This window comes from Pantherophis guttatus, chromosome 2, assembly GCF_059756535.1.
Source record: "Pantherophis guttatus breed Tessera chromosome 2, ASM5975653v1, whole genome shotgun sequence".
In the NCBI taxonomy this organism is placed as follows: domain Eukaryota; kingdom Metazoa; phylum Chordata; class Lepidosauria; order Squamata; family Colubridae; genus Pantherophis; species Pantherophis guttatus.
Genome location: NC_142064.1, coordinates 119235316 through 119259854, shown reverse-complemented (window position 1 = coordinate 119259854; position 24539 = coordinate 119235316). Strand labels below are relative to the sequence as shown.

At 42.4% G+C, this 24539-nt stretch overlaps 1 protein-coding gene across 1 annotated transcript; it reads right to left on the bottom strand.

Moving 5' to 3' along the window:
• Positions 1-1643: 1643 nt before the first annotated feature.
• On the bottom strand, positions 1644-23424 carry ABCD1 (ATP binding cassette subfamily D member 1). The gene is made up of 10 exons (XM_034434178.3): positions 22205-23424; positions 19265-19445; positions 16133-16275; positions 13629-13797; positions 10762-10856; positions 9312-9457; positions 8630-8775; positions 8345-8429; positions 7456-7581; positions 1644-4956 (listed from the first exon to the last, which is right to left on the bottom strand). Exons 1-10 carry the CDS (start codon positions 23132-23134, stop codon positions 4758-4760), a joined length of 2220 nt encoding a protein of 739 aa, XP_034290069.2. The 5' UTR covers positions 23135-23424; the 3' UTR covers positions 1644-4757.
• Positions 23425-24539: the final 1115 nt, after the last annotated feature.

The window sequence follows — 24539 nt, the reverse complement described above, 5'->3', positions numbered from 1 at the left end:
GCAACCATGATAAGAGCTCACCTTCCTGTTTACACTGTAATGATAAGAGCAAATTGTCTACCTTGATTGTCTCTTGATTCTGACAGGTCCTTTTCAGGGAAAGGTGGGTGGAATAATCTCCTGCAGACTCGATGAATTTATGATTTCATCTTGCTCATCTTTAGATAGGCAGAATTGTTATTGTGGTTTGTCAGTCAGCCAGATGTTTAGACTGGGTTTGGCATTTTTACCCACCTATTGAATCCTTCCAAAGGACCTCGGATGGGCAGATGTTGTTGTTTGATGGTGTTAAAGGTATTTTGTCTCAGGATGTAAGCTGTTCCAGGTAAAGCTGCCTTTTGCAATTGACCAGTGATGGTTTTGTCAACAATGAAGATGTTCAGATGGTGCTCCAGTTGTTTTGGGATTGCATCTATTCCTATTATTTTATTTTTGTCCTGCCTCTTAATTTATAAGTAACTTAAGACTGGGAACACACCTAATTTATTTATTTTATTTATTATATTTCTTTATTTATTATATTTCTATACCGCCTTTCTCCCGTAGGACTCAAGGTGGTGTACAGTCAAGAAAAATATAGACACACAAACATCATAAAATTGCTAATTAAAATTATTACTTAGTTTGGTCAATTAAATAAAACCCAGAATTAGATCACATTTAAAAAATCATTCACATGTTCATATGTTTAGCCCCGCCTGTTGGAACATCAGGGTCTTGAGGGCACGGCGGAAAGCACGGAGATCAGGGATATTTTCTGTGGGGGCACCTACCATCTGGAACAGGCTTCCCCCGGAGTTACGAAACATCCAAGACTTACGCATATTCCGCCGTGCCCTGAAAACATTTCTATTCCAACAAGCTGGTCTGGCCTAACTCTCCCTTTTTAATTGGCTTTTAAACTGGCTTTTAAATTGGGTTTTAAACCTCTTTAGATAAATTTGGATGTTTTTAATCTTTGAGCCTAAATTACTTAATCTGTTTCTTAATAGTTTTTAACTTCTATATGTATTTGTATTTATTATGGCTGTTCACCGCCCTGAGTCCTTCGGGAGTAGGGCGGTATACAAATATGAAAAATAAATAAATAAAATAAATAAATATTCCGTATCTCCGGGGGCAGTTCATTCCAAAGGGTTGGAGCCCTCACAGAGAAGGTCCTCCCCCTGGGAGTCGCCAGTCGACATAATTTGACTGACGGTACCCTGAGTAGTCCCTCCCTGTGAGAACGAACTGGTCGGTGGGAGGCTATTGGTGGCAAAAGACGGTCTCGTAGGTACCCAGGTCCTAAGCCATGGAGCGCTTTAAAGGTGATAAATAACACCTTGAATCTAATACTCCTTCCTCTTCCTATTTTCTGAACAAAAGCAACAACCTTGTGAGATGGGTAGGGTTGAAAGGGATTGATCCAAAGTCACCCAGCTGGCATTCATGGCATTCACAGTCTGGCACTCATAGTCTCTTGGTTTTTAGGCCAGCATCTTAGCCACTACACCAAACTGACTATTGTAGTGAGTGAGGGAAGGATCATGTGTTATAATAATCTGGTTTATTGAAATAATCTTTCAAACTTTTGGAGCCTGACACTTTCCAATTCCCATTTCTGACATATGTTAATGAACCCAGAATCACACAGACAATTGTTTGTGTTTCACCATATTTATTAACATCATCTGAATAAACCTGGCTTTGCCAGCATAAAAGGCACTGTGAGAACAGAAGAAAGAGTGGGTAGTCCTGCCTGTCCAAAACTACCAAGAAAATCTTTGTTGCATAGTTTGCATGATTTTGACATCAAAGCTAATAAATGGAAATAGCTATGTGCTGCAGTGAGAATTTTACATTTGACAGATGCACAATCTCAATGGCACACTCTTTGGCTTTTGCTGTTCTCTCCCCCTCCCCATAAACAATAAAACAGTTCTGCTTGCTTGTTTTCTAGAAGAGTAGATAGAACATACCAGGCTCATAAAATGGCCCATAATAGATCTGATAATGCTATTTCAAAGTACTTTACAAAATGCGGACACACAGTATATAAAACTAGTCACTTACACAATACAGTAAAGGAGAGGAGGAAAAAGAAGAAGATGAATTTCCTTCATCAAGCTTCTCAGCATCTGGAACCTCCCTCCAATATCCAATCTGCTCTTATATACGTACATATTGACAGGTTTCACACATCATTCTTCACTCTCATTCAAAACTATGTTTTGTTGATTAAGATAGCTGGATGAATTCACGCAAAGCCAAGAACCATGTTTTTTTTTTTACAAATCACAATATTGCATTACATCACAAATCAACCCATCCCCTTTTGTCTTGGTACAATCTGAATTAAAGATCTGTTCTAGAGGGTACGAGACAAGTAGTTTGATGCTGACCGAAACCTCCCTATAAATGTTTTGGACTTTACTGGTGAGATTGGGACAGCCAGGCTTGATGGGTCTGTGGCTGGAAAATATAGCAATAGGGTCATAACCAGTGAAGGGTCACTGGTAGCAAATACCACAAGTTCTTGTGGGAGTCAAGGAGATGGCAGAGAGCAGCACGGAACTGTTAAGTGTTTCTCTTTTGATCTGCAGGAAGCAGCAACTGTGGGATCGTGACTTTCCCGTTTCTACAAAATAGAATGGTGGAACTAAAAGGTTGCATCTGCTCATTCAGCTGAATATGACGAAGTAAGCAGTATTACTTCAAACTACAGGCATGGATGGTGGAGATAGGAACTGGGCTTTTGAGCAACCACAGAAATCCAACATCTCCTCAAGGGGCATGTGTGGGAGAAAAGGTTCTTTAGGCTTTTTTACTTATTGTGCTGTTCTTTGTTTTGTTTAATTATGAGGGAGAAGTGAGGGAGTATTTTTTAAAGAATACAACAGCTTGCAAAATCTAAACCAGTCGAGTTTTTTTTAATCCCCACAAAGCGCCTCATTACTCTGCACAGGCAGATTTAACCAAATGTGGATACGCGGGAGGATGTTATGAGTGGGATCCCAGCGGCTCGAAATTCTGGAAAACAAAGGAATCGTGGGCCAAGTCAGTCTATAAGATTGATATCAGGTTTAATGAAGTTCCTACTAAAAGGAATTGTTGGGTGGGCCTTGGCGCTAACATTAATAATAGTTTGTTGGTCTTTTATTTCATAGGGAGAAAGTTGATATTAGTACTTTAAACCATGACAGTAGGAATTCTCACCATTTCATGATTTTGGGAGTTTTTTTGGGGGGGGGGAGAAGCAGACCAAAAATATTGTAATAATAGTAAGAATAATAATCTAATGTAGGTGGTCTCATAAAAGGGGACCCACTTATTCTTTTCCTATCTAGTGTAGTCCCTCTACAAAACCTATCAGTTAAAGTGGCAGGATAAAATAATATGCACACAGTAGCTGAGACAGGAGCTACAACATGCTTTATCCTCAATCAATAGAGGCTAGGATCTTATTCCAATGCAAATAGATTGGCAAAGCTCTATAGTTGGCAAATAAGTATGCCTTTATGTATCCTGCTTCAGGCAAGGGACTAAATGAATTGGGAACCCGCGTAGCCTTTCATGGTCGACAGAAAATGAGAACGTCGGAGAAGTCTAAATCAAATGAGTACTTACAATAAAAATATTTCTAGGAAATTCTGGTGTAGTCTCTCTAGGAAATTCCAATTTGACGGACCCTGTTCCATCGGCGACTGATATTGAAATACAGCTCCCTCAATAAAGGGTCATTTCCTCCCCAAAGTGAAGGCCTTCACCATATCAGAAGGCATGCAAACAAACCCTTGGGAATGGCTGGATAGTCTAAACTGCAAAATCTGACCTTACAAGATCACAACATTAAAGTAAATCCCAAACAGTGGTTTTCTTCCCGTTTACTGAGCATCCTTCGAATGCAGTGGTGAGATCCCAGAGGTTACAAAGATGTGTTGTCGGCAACACAGTTTGAATCATCTATAAGGGTACCAGATGGTGAACCCTGGTACCATCTGAGCATGCTCGGAACGAGAGACACAAAATCCCAAGGTAGCTTCAGAAGATGGGCCTTATGGATCTGGGACCTCCTTAGGCAACTTGCCCTATATCACAAAGAGTTTCTTAATGAGACGATGGGTAAGTGCTTGAAAAATATGTGCATTTCATAGAACATAATCAACCTAACTGAATTTCTTAACTTTCTGCTTTGCTCCAGGGCTGTTTAAAGGAGGAGCGGTTTGGGTACCAGAAATCTGCCAGTGGAGCCAAATGTTGCAGCCTTGCTGTGGAGGCCAGAAAGAAAGAGGCTGGCAAAAGCTCTGTTCACTCGTGCTATATGTGCAGTGTTTCTGCGAAGAAAGGCTGTGATTGGTTCGGCTGAAGTTTCTGTGTTGGTGAGGTGGCAGTAGCTGAGAAGTTACTCCAAAAAGTCCATGAGTACAGAGGCTCGAGACTGGCAGTGGACCAGTGCAATTCCCACTAGTGAAGAACTTGTACTATCTAGGGGTATTGAGGCACCATGTGTGTGGGGATTGAGAGGGCTGGCTTCAGAGATATTGGCAGTGTGGGGCAACCCCTTTCTTCCTCCAGCCCTAAACTGAGGCAGAATAAATTAATGGGTGCCAGAAATAAGTAATGCCCTCCCACAGGGTATCCTCAACTGCTCCTTGGGTGGCTGGGACAAAAACTGGCCATCTTGTGCAACTCCTGAGGTGAGAGTGTCGCAGTTAGGATCCTTCTCACCAAGCCAGCAGGGAAGGGAGATTGGAAGGCACCCAAAATTAACCAACCTATCCCACTGTAGAGGGTGCATCTTCACCCAATATTTGACAGAGTTCGCTGAGACGTTGCTGCATTTCAGGGACCCCAGCCAGCTGCTGCTCCAGGCGTTGCTTCTCCTCACGCAGGGAGAAACGGGCTTCAGGGTCCAGCTTCTCAAACCGCCAGCCACCCTCCCCGTCAAACTGGAGGAGGTGGGTATGGTACTTCCTGAAAATAAGGATAGAGACTATTGAGAGACCGTTCCAGGATACAACTTCTGCATTCAGCTTGCCATCTTTCTCCTTGCTCAAGGTCAACCTCGCCCACACTGGCTCTGTTACTATTCCTCATTCTTCTAGACAAATGTCCTATGTGTAGGAGGGGTTTGGGGGAGGGATTTTTCCACTAAGCTGTCTCCTGGGAGGGGAGTCAGAAACAAAACCACTCTCAGTCTCCAGGGATGAGACCATGGTGCTCCTGCCCACACAATTTCCTGCTGAGGATATGACTCCCTGCTTGGGAGAGCAGCCAGGGACAAGAGAGAGAGAGAGAGAGAGAGAGGGAGGGAGGGAGGGAGGGAGGGAGGGAGAGAGAGAGAGACAGACAGAGAAATGGGGGAGGGAAACGAAGTATAACTGGGGGCTGGTGGGGGGAGAGGGTTGAGGCTTGGAAAGTAGATTGGCTTGAGGCTTGCCAGATTCAATACACAGGTCCCCTGTCCCCTTTTGCAGTATGAACTGAAAGAATGAGTTCAGCAAATGCCTCTTTTCCTGGCACAAAGCTTCTTAAAGGCCCAGGATTCCTAGGGAAGAAGGTCCTATGAAAAAAATTCCTTTTTTGTCCCTGCTTTAGGAAAAAGGAACCAGCTCCTGGCCACCAAGGTAGAGGCAAATTCTGCCTCCAGGCTTCTAGGCACATATTCCTGTCCTGCCCATCTGAACCTTGTGGCTGTGAGTAGGTGAGAATTTGGTAAAAAGGGATTTCTACAAGGAAAGAATTTGCAGTCAGGGAAAGCACTGAGTTGGCACAGGCTTCCAGGAAGAATCATATGCCTGCCCCTGGCACTATCATGGACGGTTGCCAGACATATTCCAGGGATGAGTGTAAGCAAAAGTAATAACACAGGAATTCTTTCGGAATTCCTTCCCTTTGTTAACCAAAACAATGACACACACACACACACAAACAGCAATAGAAGGGGTGTATTCTCAGGCCGGAATATAAGGCCGGATTTCAGGGATAGGACCTAGTAAGAATTCTCCAGCTTCTTTACTTTCCCAACAACTCTGCATGAAGACAAAGGACTCAGAGGATTCTACAAGGGATGTTGAGCAACAGATAAAGAAATGAAACTGGTCTGCACATCATGCTAAGGCAGGGGTGTCAAACTGGTGGCCCGCAGCTGGATGCTTCATGCACAGGCCACGCCCACCCCAGCTCCGCGAATGGGAAAAATGTTTGACACCCGTGTGCTAAGGCATAAGACATTGCTTGCTTTTGTCCCAGCATGCTATGTGAATCTGGTACGACTGTAGTTTGTAAATCTTGATTTCCAGCTAAAAAGGCTGTAACTACATTACAGTGCAATTCCTAGCATTTGTGGACAGTTGCAAAGGGAGGAAAGAACTTATATAAGAAGAAAGAACATCCTAGATCCCGCAAAGAACTTATAGTTTACTGATTTTAGAATGTCACAAGTTCTTATTCCTGATATTCTGAGTGGCTTAGCATGAAATATGAATGCAGCCAATTATGGATAATTTTGAAAAACTGTGGTGTAACGCAATGTTCTAAGAGAACATGTGAACTGGGGCTCTAACATACTGTATAGCTCTTTCCATACATTACATCCTTAACTTGTTTTACTAAAGACCGTAAGTGACTGGATTAGAACAACAGTAAATCATAATTCAAAAGTTATGGTTTACACAATGTAATAATCCAAAAGCAAACAAATGTACAGGTAATCCTTGTTTAGCAACCCCAATCAGGATTGGCAACTCAACTGTGCTTATGATCTTACTTCAGTTTTCCTTTGTTTTACAGGAAGGTCGTAAATGTGAGTCTGCACCTCCTACATTTCATTTGACCTCTTAATGTTGTTTCCTTCCCCAAATTTTGATTGTATTTCAACTGCTTTTATCATTTTTAAATATCCTAATGAAATGGAATGTAATTCATAGAAACTTGATGCTACAGTAAATGCAAAACAACAGAATCTTGTGATACCTTAGAGATTAATATCACAAGAGACCTCGTTGTTTTGGTGGACCTAATCAGGAACCCCTGGGAATATCTGCTACAACTGTGATATATCAATTCAAATAAAAACAAAAAACACAGATCTTTAAGCAAGGGAGGGAAGGCATAAAGCAGGGTTGTCAAACTCAACGTGGAGTGCTTACATCTGGCTTGCGGGACCGCCCTAGAAACAGTGAAGGATCAGTCCACGGTGCCTCTGCTAGTGAAAACGGGCTCCCGAACTCCGTTTTCACTGGCAGAGGGTTGCAGGAGGCTGTCCCAGCCAAAAATGGAGAATGGGAGCCCGTTTTCACTGGCAGAGCACTCGGGCCGCCACAGGCGCTCCTGACATAAGTGATGTCAAGCTGGCCACGCCCCCTGCCCCCCCCTGGGTCAAACACAACTCTAATGTGGCCCTCAATGAAATCGAGTTTGACACCCCTGGTGTAAAGCATCATAATATCCCGGGCACAGAAAAAGACATACCACAACGAAGGTCGGTGTGTGATGGACAGCAACGCTATTCCTGCATCCTTTGCTGCTTGGAAGATCTTGCCTTCTACATCAATACTGACGGCACTGGTGCATTCATCGAGGAGAGCGTACTTTGGCCTGGGGCAAGGAATGGAGAGCCCAAGTCAGTGATCCCAAATGCCTGTTTCACTAGTCCAGGGCCCCATCTGTCCCTCCCGTGCTGTGCTGCCCCCTTCCTTTCCTTTATTCCTGTCTCTTGCAGTATCAGGACCATGTCTTTCTCCTGGAAAACAGTAATTACCCAGTAACCACTCATGGGAAAGGAAGGAAGCAGAGACCTAGAAACATAAAGGGCACCTACCTTCTGGAACAACCTTGTTCTTTGGCAGGCTCAACCGCTTTCCAAATACTACTTAAGGTGAAATTATTTCAGAGACAATTCAGGAAATAAAGGAAGTGGCCACTCCTGACTTGGATTAAGCTATTATCGTTATTATTGTGGTTGCTGCTGTTTATAGAATTTTGTTTTGTTTTTATGTCTATATTGTTAAGAACTGGGAATCTTCTGTGATTACAATAATGTTTGATTAAATCAACCGATACATTTGGAATGGATCCTGTCTGCTTCTCCCCAAGCCACATTTTTTGGAAGCTCTTTGTGTGACTTTATCCAGCATCACCAGGGAGTGGTGTAAAGCAGTGGCCCCAAATGTTTTGGACACCAGGGACTGGTTCTGTGGAGACAGATTTTTCCACAGACCGGAGGGGGCATGGTTTCAAGTACTGCCTGCATCCCATGTATGGAGCTTCGCTTGTTTACATGGCCCGGTTTCTGGCATGCCATGGTTTCTGGCATCCCCCGGTGTAAAGTACAATTGGAAATGCAGTTCTAGGCACTAACCTGTGATAGAACATCCGGGCCATCCCCATTCTCTGCTTCTCGCCACCCGAAAGTACATCTTTCCAATCGCTGAAAGCTTCCCAACCTGATTGAAAAATAATTAAAGAAGAGGCTCTACTGTTACTTTTTCTGTATGTCTAGTTCCTCCACCTCCCCAATTCCCTGTCTCCTGCATGTAAAACCAAAGGCAAGATAAGGCACAGGATATATTTCCCCTCAGTAAAAGAAGTCAAGGTGTTTGATTGCCTTGATTGCCTTCTCCATCCATGCCAGGGAGCTACGCACCTCCTTCACGCTGTACAATATAATTGAGGTTGACGACATCCAAGATCCGTTCCAAGTCAGAATCGGTATGTCCTTTCCGTCCCATGTCCTTGGCTGTATCTGGGTAAATCACCTGGTCTCTCAGGGTGCCCACAGACATGTATGGTCTACAGTGAAATGCCAAGTAAACAAGTCACACTAATTGGCATTTGAAGAGCAGCTGAAACTCTCCACAGTTAAGGTGTTGATAGCCCTTTAAAGAAGGCTGCGTCCCTGTGTCAGACGAGCAAGTGAGGCATGGAGATGGCAGAAGCTGAGGGCAAACCTTCCTGAGCTTGGTGGCATTCAGCTGTGTTCTCATCACTGCCAGCCAGCATGCACAATAGCCATCCTGGGATGATGAAATCTGGTACTTAATCAAACTGGAAAGCTCCCGAATGCTGCAACGGTAGTTTGCATGAAGTTATCTAGAAATCTCATGACAGGGTAGAGATTCAAACTAGGGCATTCTTCAGTGTACCGGTTCTCTTTATCTGATATGAAAAAGAGAACCTTGAGGAAACTAGAGTTCAGATCTCTGGAATCCAAAGTTTTCCTGTTCCTATTCCATTCCTCACTCAATCAGACTCATTCCAAGAGGGCCAACATCTCTATTATTTGGTCCCCAGTTCCCCACCCTCCCCTGCCATACTAGCCACTGTACCTCTGTGGAATGTAAAACATCCGATGAGGAGGCGGTTTGTAGAGGGTGCCATTGTAAGTTGGCCAAAGCCCCCCCAAGATGCGGAAAAGGGAACTCTTCCCACAGCCATTTGGTCCAGTGATCAGGAGGTGCATGCCTTCATCTACCTGCAAGGGGGAGGCACAGAGCAAAATATGAAAAAAGAAGAATAAAAATACAATAACAACAACAACATCGCAAAACATCTGGAGCAACACTTGACTATCACTAGCATTGATAAAAACATCATCGGTCAACTGCAAAAGGCATACATCCTGCAATGATACATCAACAACAACAACAATAGGAATAATAGTCTCTCCCCATTTTTCCCCCAGTTCTTGGCAGCTTTAATTGTTTCTCAGGATCCAAGCTCTCTCTCTCTCTCTCTCTCCCCCCCCCACCCCAATATCCAACAATGTTTACAATAGAAATTGTATTTGTCCAGGCAACTTACTTTATCCATTTGGTCAGTGGTGGGATTCAAGTAATTTAACAACCGGTTCTCTGCCCTAATGATTTCTCCCAACAACCAGTTTGCCAAACTGCTCAGAAAGTTAACAACCGGTTCTCCCAAAGTGGTGTGAACTGGTTGAATCCCACCACTGCATTTGGTGCTCTAATAGCAATCTCTGAGCCCCATCAGCTCACTACCTCTCTTCTTAATCTGGTCTCAAGCTCCCGTTGTATTCCCAGCCTTCTTGCAAAACCATAAAGACCAGAAGTTACCTATCAGTTCCATCAAAACACATTTGACCCCTCAACACATAAGTCATCCTATCTGACCCTGAAACAGGTGAGACTCCCTAGCCCTTCCCCTTTTGTACTCCTTTGCTGCTGCTGCTGCTTGATTTCTCGTTCTCTGAATTCTAGCCAACAGAATACCTCCTGACACCCTTTCTCCTTTCCATGTCACGACTTTGTCCAGGAATATACAGAGAGACCATGGCCAGCAAAACATAGGCCGAGTTAACGTGTTTGCCAACAGAACTACTATATCAACTAACCATGAAAATAAAGAGTTTTGATCTGGTCTTGTGCCTTTGATCACAAGCTGACTTACAGGCTTCCGAGGGGAAGCTTCTCAGAACTGCCACCTACTAATTCCTGAATTCCAGGAGCCTATTAAAATAATATCTGCAGAGGGCCAGTTCAAAAGTTGGCAGCCTTACTCGATGAAAGTAATCTTAAATTGCTTCCCACATTGATGCAGTTAGATTAGAAAATATAACATCTCAACTTTCATCCGTGCTTCAGTGCTGTAATCCCAGTCCCGGTTTTCCTATTACTCACTCAGACCACCTCCACGTGGACTTCAGAAATGGTCAAACTACAATTTCCAGCTTCTCTTTCCATTAGTCATGCTGGTTCAGGTTGCTTGGCATTGTAGTTCATCAGGATCTACAAAGTCAGATTGCCCTATACCACTTACTCGGATATTGAGGCTGGTGACTACCACATCCCCGGTGGGAGTGATGATGGGGATGTTTTCACAGACAATCCCATGATCAACATCAATCACATGTCCTATAAGCAGAAGAAAAGACAAGTGTGTTATATTCACAATGAAAGAAGCATTTCATTGCAAGAGATGCTGACCTTCTCAGTAGAAAGAAACAAATGTAACCCTCTGTCAATGATTTATTTTGCTCTATGACTCATTTCACATAGGTGGAACCTGAGACAACAGACACTTTCTGAGATTTTACAGCTTGGTGCGGGCACATTCATGGCTGCTGTCGAGGCTTTACAGTTTATTAAGTGGGTACCATAGAGAGAATAGCCAGTCATCAGATGGTGATCTGCTAAAGTTATTTCCCAATTTATTTATAATCTCTCTTTGCAGGATGTTCCTCGCAACCTCTGCTAATTTTTCCCTATTTTTCCCTGTGGCTATCTGGCAATTTTTATTTTCTAAAAATGCTCTGTAAAATTAGTGTAGAATTCAGAAATATTCTTATAAATAAAAATGGCAATCAAATCTGATGCTTTGCTGCCTACTGTTTCCTATTTATTTAAAAAAAAAAAATGGAGTGTGATAATAGGCACATCAATACCGGGCACATTTCCCATAAAATATAGCTTAGCATATCTGAATTGAGCCTAGCAAACAGGTATCCAATAATATAGTACGGTACTCTCCCCACCAAATAAGTGAAAAAGATGGATCCATAAAACACTGAACAAGGAGCAAGGGAAGCCTGCAGGCATTACATCGCCTTACTTCTACAACTACACTGAATATTATAGCAATCATCTGTCAAGACATATAAAGGAGAGGGAAAAAGTCTGTAAAAGATGTATCTGAACAAGGTAATGACAGCTAAAATCATAGGCAGGACATTACTAAAGTTTAGGCAAGGAAAACTAGTACCAATGACATAGGAGGAAGTCTCACAAAAGTAGATTATGAAATTTATATATTTCAAATATGCTGACCTTGCATAATTTACACAAAAGTGTGGAATTAAACTTAATCTGAGAGTACATCCCTCATTTCTTTTTTGTTTGACATAGACTCTAGAGAAAATCAAATAATATGGGCTGATCAACCCAAGACAGTTCTGACAAGTTGGTAGCAAGGCCTAGTAAACGTATGCCTGAGGTTTATTATATCAGTCTATCTGTGACCACATAACTGGACATCCTATACAACCATCAGAATGTAAAGGTAAAACATTCAAGCTTTTCCTTCGTAAGGTTTTTTTAAATTATGAAAACCATCTTGCTGATTGATTTTAAGTTTTTGTTGACTTAAAATATCAAATAAATAAAACATTAGAAATTAATTCCTATTATGTGTCATTTTAAAAACAGAAGGAATAATGATAAAAACCAAATGTGTACTTTTAAACAAACAAAAAAAAAGTGCAGGGATTGCTTTTGGTAGATTAAAATATATGGCAGACTACTGAGAACTAATTTTAAAGTCCCAGGAGAACATTTGGAACTATGATATGATCATCTTAAGTTCTCCAACCTTGGCCGCCATCAGTGAAGGGCAGGTAAAACTGGAAAAAATCTACTGCAATCTTCCCTAAATTGGTTCCCTCTAGACCTTTTGGGCATCAGGGACCGGTTCCATGGAGAGAGATTTTTCCATGGACCAGGGGGGTCGTGGTTTTATCTGCTGCCTGCATCCTGTGGATGGGGCTTTGCTTGTTTGCACGGACCGGTTTCTGGCATGCCGGGCATTGGTGCTGGTCCACGGACCGGGTGTTGGGGACCTCTGCTCTAGACTACCTAGACTACAACATCCATTGCTTCCATACAATATGGTCAGAGCTGTTTGGAGAAGAGAGTCCCAAATATCTGGAGAGAGCCAGATTAAGAAACATCATTTCATTCTTTTGCAGATATTATGCTTAAATTATATAAGTATCTCTGGATTCCACCAACTGCACTTGGAAGTAAAAAAATAGGCTGTTGGAACTTTACATGGCCTGCAGCCAGCCTAAATGTTCAGGGAATGTGAGGCCATAAAAAAAAACCAAGGGAAACTTTCCTCGATTCTTTAGAATTTAGTGTGGGTACAGAAAAGCATCAGGCCATAAATCTGTTTTATACGTTAAGCTAAGATAGTTTATTTAACTGGTTTCCTGAATAAACCCCAATTGATTAGATTACAGTAATCCTAACTATGGTTTTCAAACCACAGTGTCAGGGTTCATGCAATATACCAAACCACCATCCAATAAGCCACTTTCGTCTCACTGTGATGTGTGAGACTAGCCAGCATTTCTCCTCTCTGTTGCTGAGGCCTTTTCCACCCCTTGTAAGATCTACTGGGAATGAAACCATGTCTTCTGGAGCTGAAAGTATCATCTAGGCCTTCTGGAGCACCCAAGTCCCATCACAACTGGCAGCTACAGGAGTGGTGAATTGTTAAGAGTGGGTGTGTCCTATTTATTTTCTTCCTGTGTCATATATTTTTAGACTGAAAGCCTGAGGGCAGGGATTGACTGTTTCTATTCTTATGTAAGCTTTGCTAGGAGTCACTCAGGCTAAACAGTAGGGTATAAATATTTTCAGCAAATCCACAGCATAGACTGAGCTTGTGCCTGTTTACTTAGAAGACGTCTACTTTCTGGATGTCTGTGGCTACAGTCACAAGACAGGAGTGGCAGCCATATTCCTTCTTTCATCAATAAAGAAAATACTAAATTAAACTTGAGTGTCCAAGGCTACAGTCTTAATTTGATCCTTGTCAGTTTCCGACACGAAATCTTTATCTAGCAGGATGCCATTGCAAAATCAGCTGCAGGGATAGGCAAGTGGGGATATGTTGAAGAGCTTTACCTTGGATCTGGAGTGAGCCCTCGACACGCATACCATGTTTCATAACTGTCCCAGCCTGAGCCTGGCCTTCATCAAGCTCTCCGGGGCGTCGGAAGTTGCAGCATTTCACATCTTCAAACACCTGGAACATCTCATACACACGAGCAGTGTAGCCTGCTAGTTCAGTTGCCTAGAGAAGAAAGGCACAACTGCAATTCATTTTCATCTGGAATGGGAACCCACATATCAAATTATTAGACCTTTTGCCAGGGGTTGAGGTAGTGGGCATTCACCGGTGGTTGTTTTCCCAAGTCTGGGTCTATTCACAACAGGTCGGAATAATGTTTCAAAGCATTTATCCAGCTCTATGATCTGTATGATTTCATATTATGTCTCCACTCCAGCACAATTACTGTGCTGGAGTGGAGAGATATATGAAATCATACACATCATATTTGCAAAAGGTATCCATAAGATACCATAGGATTGCCAACATGATCGCCAACGTCCGATGAAGGATATGGCACAAGAAGAAGAATTTGTAAGATATAATCAAACTGACAATTAAGACTGTAGCAATCAGATCAAAAGACAAATGGGTGTAACCAGTATTTCCTTAAACCCACAGAGTTAAGTAGTGCCTCATATTTATTATTAGGGAATAGTAAATTATTCAGTTAATGCAACTACCTTTTGTTTACATTCTGTTCTGTTCCTGTATTTAAAATATTCAAAGTATCTCTGCCCATCAGCAATTAAACTGAAAAACCTCCTCTTCCCTGAACCTCTCAACTTTTTATTTTTTTTGTTACATTTGTAAGCCTCACCAATACAAAGGCAATTTTGATGTCAGATTTTTCTAGGATCCTGGGAGGTATACAAATAGAAACTCAATGTACTGGTTATGGTTCTAGACTTAAAGTTCAAGTCCAAATCACCTATGCAGCTCACTAATTAGTTTCGGTTAGTCTCTCTCTAAGGCTTCAGCAGTTTTTATGAGGTGAAATTAGGAAAGATCCTCATGTAAACTATTTAAGCTTCAGGAGGAGAGGGATATAAATGCAATTAATAAGTCAATCAAATGCAGTAGGAATGGGGTACTTTAGGAGTGTATATTGCAAAACAAAAAGACATAAGGCCAAGACTAATGGGTATTGAATGAATATGGACTGAATGAGTGACTCATATGAAAGAAGTGTTTTGAAATACTTTTTTATATATAGATAGAATGAATGAGGGCCAAACCGCAAAGAATATGTTTTGGTCAGGCAGTGACCATATTTAATATTCCTGCCTATTTTCTCCACAATGATTCTGTGAAATGGGCTCAGCTCAGAAAGAGTGCCTGGCTCAAAGTTATCCAACCAGCTTTCATGAGTAAGGGAGGCCTAGAATATACAGTGTCCTGGTTTCTAGGCTAGCACCTTCACCACTATACAAAACTTGTTCTCTGTGAAATTAAATTTCTTTTACAAAACAAATATCACATCACAGTTATTTTGAAAGGAGGTAAAATAGGGATTACATCAATAGCAATAGTACTTACTTATATACTGCTTTACAGCCTTCTCTAAGCAGTGTACAGAGTCAGCATATTGCCCCTAACAATTTGAGTCCTCATTTTACAACCTCGGAAGGATGGAAGGCTGAGTGAACCTTGAGCCTGGTGAGATTTGAACTGCCAAATTGCAAGCAGCCAGCAGGCAGAAGAAAGTGCAGTACTGCACTCTAACCACTGCACCACCGCGGCTCTTAGGATTGATAAACCTGAGAGATGGCTTGACAATTAAGCCACCATGATGTCTATAGGGTTTGGTGCTAGCATAATGTATGAACATGGCCAATGTTGGCCTGATGGTTAGACTGAGGTGAAAATCTAGATAACCACTAGATGGTAGCAAAGTTAGGCTTCTGTATTTCTTTACTGTCACCTAATGACTGTCTAGATTTTTGCAATCTGATCTGATAGCCATAGAGAAGGTAAGAAAGATCTACCCAGATCCTGTGAATGTCTACTCAGAAACGAATACTATATTTACTATACTAGTAAAATGGGACTTATTCTGAAGAGAGGAGCATAAAGGATGGTTGGATTCAATGTGTTTGTTTAGGGTGGTAACAGATGAAAACTGATCTTATGAAATATTAGCAGTACAAGGCAGGGGTGGGTTCTACTTACTACCGGTTCGCAATGGGGCCACATGCGCAGAAGCGTTCTGAGGATGTTGGGGTCGGTGGGCGGAGTCTCCCTCCGGTTTTACTACTGGTTCTATAGAACCAGTCCGAACCGGGGGCAACCCACCACTGGTACAAGGCCAAAGGCCATAGGTATTGCTCCTTTCTGCTCTCAGAACTTGCAAGACTGAAGCAATGCCTGAATGCAGGTCATGCTTTAGGGAGGATGTGCCTTTTAGAATTGTATCTCAGGAGATTATAAAGACATAGAGGCTTTATATCCTTATTTACATCCTTCATCTGAGGATCAGCCTGACCCAATTCTTCCCCAGGAAACTGAGCATCTGTACCTCTTTGTAGGAAGAGATGACCCTCTCTGCGGCATCAGCTGCTGCAGACAAGAGACTCCGTGCTGTGGTAAAAGCCTCAGTCCTCAAGCTTACCAATTCTTGCTCTTCCATTTCCAGTGCAGCTTGTTTCACTGCCTCTGAATCTGGTGGAACAAAATTGCGACAGGGAAGAAAAGCTGGAACACTTATCTCAGTTTCTCCACTGACTTCTACTGCCTAGAATCCCATTTTCTTATTAGGAATCACTTTCGTTGAAACCCCAATCTGAGGTTGCTTATTCATGTTGCAGTCTCGCACCTGTTGAAAATACCAGCATAAGAACCCTCCTGTGATGGGGGCCAGAACAAAAAAAGGCATTCCTCCACAAAACTATTACTCAAATAATACTCCAAATATTGTCTTAAAATGTTCTGTAATAAAGCTTCATGGGGAAGACATCTATTCATTCTTTAGGTTTCCCTTAATCCTTCAAAGATCTGTGGCATTAGATGTAAACGCTGAAATGTGAAGAAAGATTTTACATAGTTTAATCATTTTCCTGACATGTATTTGGGACAACTAGCAGGTGAAAGAATTATAACATGAAGGAAGTTAATACTGATAGTCCTTGATTTAAGACTGGTCATCCTTCAAAGTTATGACAGACCAGGGGTGAAATGCTACCGGTTCGGGCAAACCTGTAGTAATAAAAACTACCAGTTCAGGCGAATCAGTAGTTAAAAAAAGCTGCCAGTTCGTCTGAACTGGTATTTCTGACAATCAGCTGTGCTGTGCGATTTATATTCTAAATGGCGCGGCACAGTTGTTCCCCCCCTTGCTGTTCTATTTACCTCCTTTTTCCATGCGCAACGTGTGTTTGGTGCGCACTGCAAATGCATACGAGTAGCACGCATGCGTGGCCAGCAAATTGGTGGCAAACCGCGGAGGATTTCACCACTGTGACAGACCCCTTCTAAAAGGTACTTATGACCCAATCCTGAAGTTATGTCCCCTGCAGATGGCTGCTTGTGGGATTGTGTCATGTGGCCCAGAAATGGTGTGGCCTATACTTTTTCCTTACCCAGATCTCCTGAGCTGTGAAGATCTTTGAAAGGTAAGTGAATGATAGGTGACAAGGTGTGAGGAGGAGAAGGAGAAGGAGGCCCAAGCAGCTGGGGGGACCCCAAGGGGTGGGAAGCAGAGCATCGGGTCTCTCAGAAGGTGGGGGAGGCCTTAGGCAATCTGAAACAGATGGACTTGTGCCTGTAACACCCACCCCCCCAGGCTCTCGCCCATCCTTGAGGCTCCCCATGCTCCACTTAACAACCTGTGTGTTTGTTTAATGTGTTCATTTAACAAATGCATCAGGAAGAGCAGTGATAGGGGGTTTATTAAGCGAGGCAGGTCACTTAACAGCCCTCCTGACTCCAACCGTACTGGGCAGGCTCCATTTTGGCTCTAATTTGAGGACTACCTGTACATGGTCTCCAAGAAGAGGTAATTGTATTTCTACAAACTGCATTTATCATTATTTTTACAAAAAGAAGAAAAGAAAATAGGAAATTAAGGGAGGGAAAGGGGAAAAGGGGGTGTGAAATAGAAGGGGGAAGAGAAAAAGAAAGAAAAGGGGGCATTGACTTCCAACTCTTCCTAGCACAGTACAGGATAAACACACTCCAATGTCAACATTTTGCTTTTACACATTAATATATAACTAGCCATTTCTATACCACCAAATCTTTCTAATCAACAAAACCAAGATCAAAGTTTCATTTTTTTCTTCACAAGCACAAATTCAGAAGTGATATCCAAATAAGAACATATTTTCCCCTTTAAATAAAGTAATCAATTTAACCATTCCTGCTTTATCTTCCTTGCTATAGAAATAATAATGAATTTCTATTTGTACCTAGTAATCTTTGTGAACTGTCACGATTTTTATTTACAAATTTATTGTATTCTTTCAAATTCTTTGGCCTTACTGGAAAAAAAACAAACTAGTAGAGGGAACCATCAACAGGGGAAGAATGAATGATTTTAGGCTTTTAATGGAAAACCAAGATATTTGGGAACTAGTGGAGAACTAGCTGATGGGGGAAAGCTTGACTCCCTTATCCCAACACTCATTCCTGTTTTTCCTCTTGCTCCTTTACAATGGCTACCCAATCATGGTTGCAAAATTAAGGAGATACATGTACAGAAAACTCTCTGCTGCCATATAGTGGTCATCCGGAGTCTTGCTGCCCACTCTTCCTTTCCACTACCTCTCAAATTGGAGTTCTGAGCAAGTGCTTGCTTTGGAGCAGCACCAAGAACAAAGTTACAAGTGAAAACAAGCAGGCATAGATAAATATGCGCCCAGGCCAAATATTTGGTACCTGCGAAATATTTATTCCAACCTTGAAAAGATTGTGATATTTCAAGTCTTTGGTGTTCAAGTCTTTGGTGCTTTCAAGTCTTTCAAGTCTTTGGTGTTTCAAGTCTTTGGTGCTTTTGCTCTCAGGTGTTGCACACCTGGGCTGTTGCAGTTCTCTCCTATCTGTTCAGTTTTCTACTTCCAAAAAATGCATCTTTCTGTGCTTGGTTGCATTTTCCTGTGACTATTTCTATACTAGTGATTCTAGACATCTGGATCTGAAGGGGAAAGTGAGAATTGGAGTGCGTGTGTAAGTGCACATAGCAATTCCTTTAAACTAGTATGTATTTATTACTTGGGATCATGCAGATGTTGCCCTGCAATCATAGGGGGAAAAAAAGCATGTTAGCTTTAAGGAGGTACTGACAAGATGCCACATAAACACTTGTGCCCACTATGAATCCATATCTCTACATCACCCAGCCATTGTCATCATGATATAGACAGAGGAATGGTTGGGTAACACCATCCATCAGTAGTTTGGAAATGGTTTATATGAAACCTGAAGACATGAGCCAATGAGAAGTTGCCCTGGGCTATTCTGCCCTCACTAAGCCTTCCAGTCAATTAGCAAATAGTGTTTCAGCCATCACCTTGAAAATATCCTTAATGATTCCATACTGATGCTCTTCCAGCTCCTGCCTGTTAATATATGAGCTTAAATGTCCATTTTATTATTTTGGGCCATGTTGCTCCCAGAAGAGCAGCGTTTTTTTGCTTCTTTTTCCCATCCTCACCTGTTTCAGAGTAGCCAGTAGCAGTGATAATCGGTACAGCCACCATGACCAGCCCAGCAGCACTCCACACATACTTCATAAGGAACTGTTCCAGCATCACATACCAGAGTTTCTCCAGAAGCAGCACATTGATTTGAGAGGCCAGCTGATGATAACAATGCCGCAGAAGGGAAAGCTCCACCTGAAAAGAGTAGCAGGAGGATACAAAGTGACTTGAGTTTACAACCACAAAAATAAAGGCATCTCCATATAAATTTTATTTCAACGATGTAAATGTACCAAAGAAACTCCAGTGCATGTAGACAAACTGATGTGTTCCTGGATCAGAGAAAAGAATAAAAACCAAATGAATTGGACAATTAGATTGAAGGAGACACCTGCTCTTATAGGCTGGGTTCACAAATCATATGAAACTAAAAAAAAAATAAAATCACAATGGGTTAGTATATTGTGTGAATCTAGCCATAATGGTCTAATCATAATTTATAACGTGGAATGTTGTTCAGATTTAGGCAATTGTAGTTTATTGAATAAACCAAGATGAAAAATGCCATGAGTTACTATAATATGCAAATTAGATTGCAGAGCAAATAAACCTAAAACTCAGAGAACCCCAGAAAGAATTTAGTTTGTTATTATTTCTACAATTATGAGAAGTAACAGCCAAATTATTCCCCCCTCCCTCTAGTGTCAGTGCCTTCTGCAGCATATTTATATACAAGAGTCATCAACTCTTTATTTCTATGGAGGTGGGAGGGGGGAAATCACCTATTAGAACTTAGATCAGCAGTCTGTCTTTAAAGAAGTTGGAACAGGATATGTTAAAAAGATTTTAAAAAAGAAGTAGCAGATTTAAACAACCCCTTGATGTCTATCATGTAGGAAACACTATGGATTAATTCCAACTTGTGTTTTAGTGCAATGATATGATAATATGATAACAGAGAAATGAACCAATCTCTAACATCTTAGTTATAATTTTCAATAAACTCAAATACAGCAGAATAGAGATGCTTAGATTTTAATTCTCCTTCTTCTGTCACTTGATATGTTTTTAAACAGTAAAAATAGCACTGCTACCTCTATTCCAAGGAAAGTATCCTGCATGAGTTTCTGTTCCTTCAGCTAAGCTATTGTGAAAGAACAGGGATGGGTAAAAAAAAGAAAGAGGTTTGCTGTCATCAGTGGTAAGTATTTCTCAATGAATGAACGGCACCAAATTGTCCCTCTCACTCTGCAGAATTAATATCCCACCTTTATTATTTTTATAAACAACTTAAGGGTATCCAATATTCTTTCCTCCTCCTATTTTCTCCACCACAACCACCTTGTGAGGTGAGTTGGGCTGAGAGAGTGATCAGCCAGCTTTCATGCCTAAAGTGGTATTAGAACTCATAGCCTTAATCACACAGTCCATATAAACAGATGAAAACGAAGGATAAGAATTCTAGACTTTAGTTGCTCTACAGCAAAGTTCTAAAAATCTCTACTTGCAATTGAGTTCAGTGGAACTCTCCCCATCCCAATTTTAGTTAAGAATTTAAAATTGCAGCCCTTTTGTCCATTTTTGTTCATTTCCTTATCTTCTCTAATTCATCTATACATTTTCTTATCTAATATTTATCTTCTCTCATCTGTCCCAGTACACCTTCTTCAGGCCTTATTAATCTCTCAGAGCAGATAGCCTTTGGATCAGAATTCCATGAATTCCTAATGTAGTTTAATTGACATTTCCTCATCCGGCATAGTATAAAGGAATCATTAGGTTAGCTCTGTGGTGTATATCTACATGCACTCTGAATTACAGTCCTTCTATTGTAGCTTTTATATGCAAACAGGTAATACAAACTGCAAAGATAAACTGAAGAGTCACAAACCATGGAATAAACACATGCCTCTAAGAATCCTCTAAACTTCCCTATGTCACCTACAAAATCCAATAGCTGATACAATGCAGACATCTATCACATAATAAACGTTATTATGTCTAATTCTGGTCATGGGGTATTACTGAGCTCTTATTTGAAAAAGCAACTGTTGCACTTTGATCCTTTTTTTTTTAATTCGAGGTGAACCTTGAAAAAGGCAGAAAAAAATTATTCCCATTTGCTTGTGATTTTTGTGTAAACATGACTTTAAATGGCTCTTAATTATGAAGAGAAGTTACTACAGGGAGAGATGTTTGGCCTTGGAAGGCGGCATTAGCACTGAAGAATGGGGAAAAGTAAGATATATGAAAGATAGGACTATTAGTATCAAATTCTCTTTCCCGGTGTTAAAACATCCTTTCTTTCTCCATTCTTTATTAACAGGAGTTTTGATTTACCCCAATATTCCTTGCTGGTATTCCTTATTTCTATATTTGGGAATCAGAAATTCCCCACACCATAGACATTTACTGCCCTTCAGTTCACTCCTCTGCCTGGGAATGTAGGAAACATTAAAAGACAAGCCGGTGCCAAACTTAGAAGGCCTTGAGGCTACTTCAACTGTTAGAATTAGGTAGGATCAACAGAAACCAAGAAAGATTTTTGCAGGAAGTTGGAAAGGACTGAAGTTAGCAACAAGGACAGATTATAGATTATAATCAAGGTTAGAGTCCCAGATATGCCTCAGGACATATTCAAGGAGACAACAAAGGAAGGAAGTAAACAAGGGTGCTGGTCTAAATCTGTTTTGGGACAGCTTCATTTCACCTAAGACAGAATTGAAACTGAGTTAGCTACAGGGGCTTTAGGCAGAGTTCTATAGGAGATGGTGGTAAATTACTAATACAGAAAATAAAAACACAGTATCTTCTCTCTACTTTTCTAATTAGACTGTGTTGTCATTCCTCATTCGGAACTGGAAGAGTCCAAGTAGCACACAGACTTCCTCTTTCTAAAAAATTAAATCTTCTTTTTCTACTAAAGAATATTGGCATTCTGCCTCCAACTTTACCTTATGCCCGCCATAGAAGGCAATCTCTTCCGAATTGGCCACCACACGAGAATGCATGTAGCGCAGCTCTCCTTTCCGGCGTGCTTCTTCAGCTACCAGTTGGCCAAACTTTGGTGAACAGGCACGTAGCACCTTGGCAGTGATGCAGACTACCAAACCTGCAATTAATGAAGGCCAGGCTGTGTCGGCCCCCTTTGATCTAGCTGAACTGACCAAGGTATAGGAAGTCACGATGAGATCAAGGACAGGCTTGGTCAAGTTTGAGTAGAGATGGGCCATGGAATTAGCGAAGGCCACCAAATCTTCGGTGAGCGACTGGTCCGGGTTACGCAACCGTCCATCCATGTTGCTGACCCGGTAGTAGGTCTGACCCTCAAAGTAGAGCCGATAGGCATGGTCCACTAAGCGTCCACGGAAGGCCAGGCTCAATTGTCCTTCCAGGTACCGAATGGCACTGTTGACAAAAGTGGCTGGCAGGGCAATGAGGAGCCACTGAAGAAGCTGCCACGTAAAGTCCCGTGGGTTCTTACGGACAATGCAGCGGGCCAAGCGTCCATCCAGCTGGGCCACGTAAACCGAGAGGAAGGTGCGGCTAGCAAGGGCAGCTGAATGCAAGGCCAAGAGTCCTGTCTGCCGGCACAGTGGCCCCGGGAACAGCAACCTCAGAAGTCGGAGGAGACGGAGGAAAAACACCTTGTTGACACCAGGTGGTGATGCAGCGTCCACCTCGAGTTCCTTCCACTTTGCTGTTGACTCTCTGGGGCTGGTGGTCTCTGCATTCACCTGGAGGACTGAGGCAGCCCACTGTCTCCGCAGGATGGGGTACAACTTCCTAGCCCCATATGCTGCCAACAACAGTGCCACGGCTGCTCTTTTGGCGGTGATTCCTTGGCTCAGCCGTGTGGCTACTTTGGCTGTGGTGAAGGGCATAATCCCAAAGGGTGGGAGGCAATGCCTCCGCTTCGGGCTTTTGCTTTTCCTCTCCCAGCAAGAAGGCAGCTTCCTCCGGCCAACTGTAGCGGGGCTGACTCTCAAGCCGGGAGTCGGCTCTCAATCCACAACGCCCAACCCTCGGAGTGACAAGAGGGGGAGGGAACTGAAGGCAGGCCATCCCTCAGACCATAGAGAGGACGAGATAGGGAGGACGTTTCTACAGGTGGCCGGTAGAGGGCGAGGCCGGGAAGGAGGAGCTTTCTACTTCTTCGTTCTGAGAAAAGCCCAGAAAAAAAAACCACGCCGAGCTTCGAAAGCGGTCCCGTGACGTGACGTTGTTATCCTTGTCCTTATTGTCCCTCTTCAGTCCGCTTCTCCAAAGCCTTGAATATAAATGGCCCATCCCTTCAAAGAAATCAATGTGCTATATAGTAGCTTTGCAAATGAATATGTTTGCTTTGGAATTGCTACTACCGCAAGGGCTGGAATCGGGGCTTCACCCCCCCGCCCCTAATAATAAACTGAAATGGAGAGCCACATTATCAGATGACTGTAGTTATAATACCGTATCATTGGGTCAAGTGATCATTTGTATGTAACGCGTCTGCGAATAAAGACAATTTATTAAAGACTTGCAGGATCGCGTTAGAGAAACGGCGTGCTAATCAGGATGTGTTGGTGGTAGTTGTCTCCATTCTATCTCTCATTACTACGCTGCAAGATTGGAGAAATGCAGCTACTACATCGAACCCACGAAGAGTTAACAGAAGGCAGAAACTGTTGTTGTCCCTACACCGAGACTCAAATATCGTCTGAACAACTACAATGAAGGTGTGACTTCATCAGAGCTACAAGAAGGGACACAAAAAGGAAACTTGTGTGGGAGGAATAGGGTTTTTTGGTTGTTGATTGAGTGCTGGTGGCTGACTCAGTTATTTGCAAGAGGCAACTTCCAAAAAGCTTTAGGAATAATTTGACTAAATGAATCGGAGAGTTCAAAACAATTAAAAGAGATTAAAACGCCATCACTGACTATTGGGGGCGAATCATTGGCCCCCACGGAGAGGGCTCGCAACTTGGGCGTCCTCCTGGATTCACGGCTGTCTTTAGAAGAGCACTTGACGGCCGTGACCGGGAGGATTTTTTATCAGGTTCGCCTGATTCGCCAGTTGCGTCCCTTTCTGGATCGGGACTCGTTACGCACGGTCACTCATGCCCTCGTCACCTCCCGCCTGGACTATTGTAATGCTCTCTACATGGGGCTCCCCTTGAGGAGCACCCGGAGGCTCCAACTGGCGCAGAGTGTGGCCGCGCGGGTGGTAATGGGAGCGACATGGCGCTCCCATGTAACACCTCTCCTGCGCGAGCTGCACTGGCTCCCGGTGGTCTTCTGGGTGCGCTT